Below are 8,831 nucleotides of genomic sequence, written 5' to 3' on the forward strand. Positions count from 1 at the left end.
CTGGTGCTTGGTAACTTTAATAATACATGCTTGTGTGCATCATAATGATGTAGAGGCAGGAAGTGATCCTCCTTTTCTAGAAAGATGTGATAATATGAAACAAACCTATTGGATACTTCTTAGTTTAAATTGCTCGATACCTTACTTTGCATAACATAATTTATTTTTTGTTCCTTGGTTGTGATACTAAACATGTGCAGTAGACCATCGCGCACGACCGAGAAAGAAAAATTATATATAGCTCAACATTTCATCTCAAGCAAACAATCCATCACTGCAGTAAATACGAATGATACACTGGCAGGCCAGGGATCAAATGTAAGGTGCATGAACATTATTCCACAACATCACAATTCAGCATGGCTCACCATGCACGCATAATGCTACAAGAAATGCAGATAACACCAGTGACTTACAGTGACAACATATCAACTTGAGATGACACGACAGTAGTAGAACTCCAGGAACGCTTAGGATCGAGGAGCGTATATAACTCACTCATCAATCGTCGCGCTTGTCCCTGTGAACCTCATCCAGGATCACAACAAGGCTCGCGATGAACACGTAGTCGACGTGCGGGAACACGGTCACACTGAACGTGTCCCTCCCCAGCAGCACATTGGAAACAGTCAGTTTACGGCTCATCTGCGGCGTCCGATTGTAATTGGTTACATTTCTGAGCTAATAGATAAAAAAAGTTTTGAAGCTCCACAACATGATCAGAAGCTACTTACTTGAGCTACCATGTTGTTGGAGTCGCCAAGGTAGAAGACGCAGGACCTGTCGAAGTAGCTGCCCTTGATCTTGAAGTCGCAGACCTGCTGCGCGGTGTTCCCTGCCAAGAAGACATCCATCTCGGTCTTGAGTTGGATCAGCGAAGTTGTCTTCACGGTGAAGAGCAGGTCACCTGCGTTGGTGCTGTCCCCTCTGAAAACCTCCCATCGGTGGTGCATGCTGAACACCTGATCAAGTGATTTATACAACCACAATTAACGACTAAAGCCACAGCAGCATGTGTTGTCTAAACTTAAGCCACCAAATTCAGATTGTACTAATGGTTTATTCATATATAGTTCGCCAAGAAAGTTCCTTTTGCTACTCCCTTGTATCAACAAAACAGAAAGAAAGGAAATACTCATGGACCGCAATATCCGGGAAATGTTCCCTGGGAGCCTTTTCCAGCGAACGCTCAAATTGCCATGCAATTTCAACTAAAATTGCCATGGCAAGTTTGGAAGACTTGCCATGATCAGGAGTGAAAATTGCTATATACGCAAAAGAATGCCAGCGATTTAAAAAATTGCCATCCGCATGATCTGGATCCAATGGCTCTGAGAGCGTTCCCTGGGACCTCCTAATCAGTGTCCCAGTTATCCCAATACTCCTATGTTGCACACAAGACCGAATAGTTCAGGCATCAAGCTCAAGTGGGGACATCGGACAAGGAAATTTGGAATTAGTCAATTTCATTTATACACGTCATTTTCCTTGCTACTCTCGTGTAATGATTTTGCAATAATTTGGGTTGTGACTTGTGAGCATGAAGATTATTCCTCGCCCAGCTCAACTTGAAGAATCAAGATTATTCCTCCCCCAGCTAAAAAAAATGCAAGACTATTCCAATTTGCGACGACTCTGTTCCCCCTTATCTACGGGTCAACGATCTTACTCTGCAAAGAACTTGCAGAAATGTCTACGGATCGAAGAAATTTCAGCGGCGCCAGGCCAGGGGAGGGAGATGGACAGACAGACAAACAAGCGAATCTGTAGTAAATAACGGACCTTTTCCTGCATGGTGAGGAGGGGCATCCCGGCGCCGTCGAGGATGGTGCGGCGGCTCCGGATGCTGAAGATGGCGCCCTTGACCTTGAGCACGACGGCGCCGTTGGCGTCCGTGATGGCGAAGTCGCCGTCGGAGAGGCTGAGCGCCTTCTTGGTCACCGTCAGCGGCACCACGTAGGGCGCGCAGAACTGGTGCCCCACCACCGGCAGCGGCGCCGGCGGGGCTCCGCCGGCCATCGCCATCGATCCGCTCTCTTCCGTGCGGTTCTTGGTGGCGCCTCTGAGCTCCTGGGAGACGGTGGGCGGCGGTCTGGGCAGGGCAGGTGGCGTCTGCTTCGCTTGCTCGGGCGATGGATTCGGTGCGCGTGCTTGGCGTGTTTTGTCGAATGGGACAGGGGAGGGGGTGGGAAACAGGGGACGGTGGAGCTCCCTCCCTCCGTATATGCCGCTGGCAGAACAACAATAATGGTGGACGGCACAAAGTGGTGGAGCGGCAAGGGGGTTCCACACGACAAGTCGAGTGGCTGTGATCCTAAGCGAGTCAAGTCAAACCTTTTAGAATTTGTTAAGCGAATTTACTGAAAATAATATTTTACAACTTCATACAAATACAAGATAAAACTTATACTCCCCTCGCCGTCAGCGGCTCCCTCCGTTCCGTAAGGACTTGTTGTCTCGAGATTATAACCCGATCATTATGGAATAACACTCTTTAACACCGGAAAAAAAGAAGTTTCTCTTGATAAACTCGGTCAAGTGTAAAAAAAGTTTGATTTACTGAAATGAGTTTTCAATGTCAAGATTAATTGATTCCCGACCTCCCCTCTCCGATTACATATAAGGACAAGCTCACACTCTAAGTTGGGCTACTGCGTTGTTTTCCGTCTAGTTGAATGTATAGCGCATGCAATTGCCACAAGTTGTCGAAAAAATATAGAACAAATCCATCATTTAGGAGATTATCAGTAGGAAACAGAACTTTACTAGCCATCTTTTTTGTTTTGAAGGAAGAGAGTCAAACGTAGAAGCTCATGATATTGTTAAGTTTTCTCATTCGATTGATCAGGGTCGCCACATGTGGCTTGGCACTCCTCATGACCCGTTATGCATCCCTATGAACATTTCGTTTGATCAACAAAGCTTAGTAATCCCCCAAAAAAGCTATTATGTGTCGTTCTCATCTCAATAACAATGGTGGGAAAGACAAGCTAGAGTGACAAGCAGGGGTTGGACTATGCTCATCATAAACTTATTCGCGGAGAGACCATACAAACATGACTCGATGGAGAACAATAAAGAAAAGGTGAATGGTCTGATTGTGCTGGAGAATAATGATAAAAGAATGGGAGAGTGGGTTCCAGGGGAGATATTCCGCCCCACAGCCTGCATATGCTTCGCCTAGGGAGCCGAAGAAGCAAAAGAAAAGGTAGCTCACGATCTAAAAGTGGAGAAAATACACCATATGGTATCAAGTACATTGCCCACGAGCATAACACATAATCAAGTCGGTTGTCCACAGAAATAGTACTCCATCCATTCCCTTATACAAAGCCATAAAGTCATATTACAGGTACCAAGATAAAAACTTAATGACTCCTTTGCAAGTCAACTTTTCTTTTCGTTATTCGGGATCATTAATACACCACAAGCATGCAACGAATGAATGAAAAGGAAGGGCTGAGTGTAATTATGACTACATTCATGTAAGTATTAAAAAGTTGCTAGTATGAGGAAACATCATTAATTTTTGCCTCGATTACTGTTGGTGGCCTTGTATTGATGCAAAATGTATTTTTGATAGTGGCCTTGTATAAGGGAATGTAGGGAGTAAAATCCACAACATTATTATGTGTGAGGTGATTTATTACAAGTGATGTTATTTCAATAGAAAGTACATAGCATGGATACATTCAACTTTATTCCTGAAACCCTGGTAATTTACAAGACACATTTCACCATGAAGTATGAATTAATGCCAACAGTTCAACTTATAATTTAGAAATTTTCTATAAATATGCTTAGTTAATCATACACTAGAAACTACTATTGAGATACTCTTTTTGTGGTATACTTTAGAGATTTGTACCATGACATTTAAAGATGTGGTCACACACACACAATTCATACTATGTAGTTTATACATTTGTCAAAATTATTCTTGAAGGTTTGTGTTACACAATAATTTAAAGTCAAAATAACTCAAGAAGGCTTTTATTACAAAACTATTTAAGTTTAGCACATGTATTTTTACAATGATACACATAATAATTGTATAAAAAAAGATGGCTATAACTATTACTCCCTTTGTTTTATTTATTTATTTTGTATATTAGCTTTATCTTCAGTCAAACTTTGTAAACTTTGACCAAGTTTAAATTTTTTTATTAACGTTGAGAATGACAAATTAATAGCATTAGATTAATTATTGAATATATTTTCACATCATATATATATATTTGTAATTGTAAATGTTCATATTATTTTCTATAAACTTGGTCAAACTCTATAAAGTTTGGCTTATGACAAAGCTAATATGGAGAGTAAATAAAAACATAGTGAGTACTTAGCAATAATGTTGCATGGATAATTATGTCAACTAAGCAAATTATATGCATTAAAAATGTAAACATAAGTACAAAGGTTTAGTATAAATTATATTCGACTTTTAACCGAGTAGTGGTTATCTGGGTCACTTGATGTCAATGGAGGGCTTAGAATCCATCTCTTTCCATCCCCGCACCTCTTCCTCATCATCTTCTAATTTCTAAGGTGATTTCGACGCCCGTGGTGGCCGACGGAGGAATCAAGGCTGGTGTCGGACGTCAACAAGGCTATCAGGTGGGTCATGTCTGGGTCACCACCGCTGCTGATGTTCTGGGCGGCCAGGTCTTTCTTGAGGTCGGCCTGGAGGGCTGAGGCCGCCTGGGGATCGAATAGGACGTCTGCACATTCCAACAAAAACATGAGCGTCAGGAATCAAACACAACCCAACAAAAAGACCAAGAATGGGAATTTGACGAACAAGCAACGTCTCTGACCATGAGGCATGTCCTAGACCGGGAAGCCGAGCACACCTTCCTTGTCCCCCACCACGCCACCCCTCTATGACTTGCCGTGCTTCACCTTGACGAAGGCAACCTCCTTCAAACTGCGGTGCAGAGCAAGAGCAAGAGCAAACATGAGAAACCAAATCAAATGGGAAACAAAACCAAGATCTAGCCGCAGAAGGGAATGAAAAGCAGCACAGGCCCCGGATCTAGCAGAAGAAGAGGAACGGTGGGATCTGGGGGCATTGGGGGAGGAAGGAGAGGCCACTCACTTGCAACGGCTACCGCCCTCCTCTCGTAGACGGCAGCGGCTGGTCGGTGATCCCTGCGGATAAAAAAAAGTAGTGATCAACGATCACTGGGTAGGAGGTGTGGGGTGGGGCGGGGGTAGGGGGTGTGAAGTGGGAGGCATACTGGCTGGTGTTGGTCGGTGGGAGCTGAGAACGGTGGCGGCGGCGATGGTGGGTTGGCACTATTCTCGTTTCTTACTGGATGGGCGTCACACCCAATTTACAGGGGCTTAAACGTAGGGCATTTGGGCCTTGCGGGGCGTATCAAGTGTCCAGGGCCGTTTGGTGTGGTCTTACAGAGCCAATGCAGCCCATCTAGTGTTGGCATGTGCTCTTCATCAGAAAGAAAAAGAAAGCGAGCCTAGCTTGTGCCGCGCCTGTGCGGCGGTTAGGCGGCTTTTGCCAGATCTGCCTGAGAAGAACCAAGAAGAAGTAGGCAGAGAAGAAAATCAAATCAGAGAAAGGCAGCGGGAGAGTAATGGATGAGGAGATCCATCCAATAAAGTGAGGGCGTGCAGCAACGAACTCGGGTCAAAGTTTCTGCATCGAAGACCATGAAAAATCCAAAGGATGGGTGGAAAACCAATCTCGCTTACTGGCTAGCGGCCAAGGACCAGCAAATCATCCAGGCCTTGGTGTCCTTCTGGTTCCTATCCCCATCCGGGCTCCGGCTCGACCTTGGTTCTCCACATGGCCCGAACAGGCCATGGAGGAGGAGCCCTGGCTCGGCCTTTGTTCGCTCCGCTCATGGGCTACGGAGCAGGAGCCCTGGCTGGGGCTTTGTGCCCCTCATGGCTGACCATGGAGGATGAGCTCTGGCTCGAGCTCATGGCCATGGAGGGGCTCCAAGATGCGAGAGAGGGGGTACCAAACATGGCTAGCCACTAGATGCAGATGCGAAAGCGGGAGGAGATTGGTGGGTGGGTGGTGCACTACTTATGGAGGGGTGGAGCAGTTCAGATCTTTCCGAATAATCCACGTCACCGTCCACCAGCATTTGATTCGTAATCGGCGATTTCCCACAAAATTCACTAGTTTCCAAATTGGCCGAATCTAACATATAAACCCTGAAAAAGTGCTAGGCACAACCATCGCTCGAGCGCACCACGCCACGCGAGGAGTAAAAACCACCGAAAAAAATGTGAGGGCGCACCGCACCACACGAGCGAAATCCACAGCGAGTGAGCGGTCGCGCGAGGGCCACAGCGATCGAGCAAGAGGAAAAAGGCATCGAACCCTAGCCCCAATCCACAACCCCGCGCCCCTCACTCCTCCCTCCCTCGTCTGCCGCCACTCCCTCCCACCTCCTCCTCCTGCGCCCTAGGAGCCCCGCCGCCGACTGCTACTCCTCCACCGCCTCGCCTCTTCCTCCTCCTCGCCTTCCCACCGCTCGTCTTCAGGTCGCAGCGGTGGTTCCCGATCTGAGCCGTCTTCAGGTGTGTGGAGCGACGGAGGTCGGCTCCCTCCTTCTCCACGGTCGCGCGGCGGGAGAGGAGTCAGCCCCGGTGCTCTGCCTCTCCACCCGTCTCCGCAAGCCATCGTCCGATGCCGTCGTTGCCCGCCATCATCTTTCTCGTTGCCTGCTTGCTTGAGGACCATGGCATTCCTCGCTGTAGCCGATGCTTATGCGTTCGGTTAGGTTAAGGACGTGCATCCCCTTTCAACAGATCGATTTCGCTCGTCGCTCTTCAAGCGCTGATTTGTTCTTCCCTTTCTCTTCTTATTTTCTTGCTGTTCATACAACCGCTGCTGCCGGTTTCCTGCTTCTGCCTCTTCCGTATGCCTGTCCGCACTGTTTGTTCCAAGGTGAGTTTCACTCCATGCTCTTCACCTGCTCGGTAAAATGCCTGCATGGGTTAATCTTTTTTTTTTACTTCTCCTTCGTTATGGGCAGAAGCGAAGGCGGAGGTGGAGATGCGGGAGAGGCCGAGTCCGAGGTGGCAGAGGACGAGCAATGAAAATGGCAGAGAGTGGTCGCGAGCTCATTCCGGCGGCCGGCGTACGCAGCCGTGAGGGGTGGGGTGGATGAGCAAGCGGCGTCGCCGTCGCTGCCTCGTGGGTGCAGACGAGAAGGTAAGAGGCAGGCAGGGTTGGGGATTTTCACCGTGCCTATTTATTCAGTTTCTTCCGTTCCTATCCTCCCACATGACGGTTGAACACCAACAGGCGGAGAGCGCACACCGCTCCGATGGAGAAAAACATGTGATTCAAATCGTGTTGTACTATGTTCTTATCGTCTTAATTGGTTGCTTTGTATGATATGATTGTGTTAGATTAGTCTACGTTGGTTGCTAAAATTTCTTGCAGTTTGTATGTGCTTTTGTGGTCACTTACATACATATGATGGGTATTTGCAGTCGTGTGTGGAGTGGACCCTTTTCTGGGTATGCTGTGCATCCCCAAGTATTCGCCAATTTAACATTCACATTCGATGTTTGGTCGTGTGTATATGCATTTCAGACGGTGGCAGTTTAAAATTTTACTAGCAAGGCTTCAAAGATTGTCAAATTCTCAGAGTCTACTTGGAAGTTGACAATACATGCTATGCCTCTGTTCAGGATCTCTTTATATGTTTATATTTTGAGGTGATTGGGGATTGAACTGAACTTCTGCTTGCAGATGGCATGCATATGTTGATGTACCAAATATCGAGGCATTGCTATAGCAGCCATTGCTTTTGCCTAGCTGCGATTCCATCTAGCATTGAGGTATGTCTTTAAACTTATCTTTTTTAGCTTTTGGTTTTCAAGTTACATAGGAGTGATTTGTTTTTTCTTTAGGGTTCTACCCAGCAACCGTCAGTGATATTGTTTGGGCTGCTTTTTAGCTCTTGCAAGCTCCTTTTGCTGTTATGTGTTGCTGGAGTTTGGACTTGCATAGAACTTCAAAGAAAACAATTGGAAAACTAACCACTACAATTATAGTTACCGATTGTAATGGTAAAATTATCAAGATTCACAACATGAAATCAATATTCTTAGATGCATCATGAAATTAATTTCCATAGCATATAGCTTTAGTATTGTAGATTTTGATATTTTTTCCTACAGAGTTAGTCAAAGTTCACAAAGTTTGACTTTGACCACAATTTATATGCAGCCAAAAAGAAATGGAGGGAGTATTAAACATGATTTGAATCCTTGGGCGTGCCTACATATGCTCTCTATTTCAGAGTATGATGCTCTCAACAATTGGAACAATCAACATGTAAATCAGTCTAAGTATAATACCTCGTGAGCTGGGTCTCCATTTTCAATTGGCGGCTTTTCTTAAACATTCATACTTTTGGAAGGTTAGGATAGCTTCCGAAGACACGAAGAGAAATGCAATGGGAACCAATATGGATTTTTACTGTTTCTGGAAGGATATCTAATTAATTGCATATTTATTAAGACCTGCCACTTTTTTGGAACCGATTTTTTTTGCTATTAAAATCTATCTGTGGGTCATATATGCTTTTAGCATTTGATTGATGAATATTTTAGTTTTACTAAATGATCTTGCCTTATCCATCTGCATCTTGCGCTGATTTGTTCCTTTATGTTTACTTATTTTTCCACTGGAAGAGCAATTGTTTTTTTACTAATGTTTTAATCTGGCTATGCAGTACATAACATCTGTTATGAAGCAGCAGATCGCCACCTCCTACCCCCTAGTTTACAGCAAGCAGCAACAAGGTATACCCAGCTCTATTGCTCACGCTCCCATTAGT

The 8,831-nt window shown here is 45.5% G+C and overlaps 1 protein-coding gene and 1 long non-coding RNA gene across 2 annotated transcripts; one reads left to right on the forward strand and one right to left on the reverse strand.

Moving 5' to 3' along the window:
- Window positions 1-220: 220 nt before the first annotated feature.
- Window positions 221-2,207, reverse strand: LOC123143292 (protein LURP-one-related 15). Its single transcript, XM_044562152.1, has 3 exons — window positions 1,783-2,207; window positions 735-962; window positions 221-645 (listed from the first exon to the last, which is right to left on the reverse strand). The coding sequence occupies exons 1-3, from the start codon at window positions 2,023-2,025 to the stop codon at window positions 502-504; spliced, it is 615 nt and encodes a 204-aa protein (XP_044418087.1). The 5' UTR covers window positions 2,026-2,207; the 3' UTR covers window positions 221-501.
- A 4,150-nt stretch (window positions 2,208-6,357) lies between these two features.
- Window positions 6,358-7,781, forward strand: LOC123141112 (uncharacterized). The gene is made up of 3 exons (XR_006470169.1): window positions 6,358-6,925; window positions 7,014-7,192; window positions 7,739-7,781. It is a non-coding gene; the product is annotated as an uncharacterized lncRNA (long non-coding RNA).
- The last annotated feature ends 1,050 nt before the right edge of the window (window positions 7,782-8,831 follow it).

The sequence above is a fragment of the Triticum aestivum genome, chromosome 6D, assembly GCF_018294505.1.
Source record: "Triticum aestivum cultivar Chinese Spring chromosome 6D, IWGSC CS RefSeq v2.1, whole genome shotgun sequence".
In the NCBI taxonomy this organism is placed as follows: Eukaryota; Viridiplantae; Streptophyta; class Magnoliopsida; order Poales; family Poaceae; genus Triticum; species Triticum aestivum.

Bases quoted from the DNA above. Each gene is read 5' to 3' on its own strand.
- LOC123143292 (XM_044562152.1), bottom strand. From the start codon at position 2,025: ATGGCGATGGCCGGCGGAGCCCCGCCGGCGCCGCTGCCGGTGGTGGGG. The intron at 963-1,782 runs GTCCGTTATTTA...TCACTTGATCAG, and splicing joins TCCTCACCATGCAGGAAAAG to GTGTTCAGCATGCACCACCG. The intron at 646-734 runs GTAAGTAGCTTC...CGGACGCCGCAG, and splicing joins CCAACAACATGGTAGCTCAA to ATGAGCCGTAAACTGACTGT.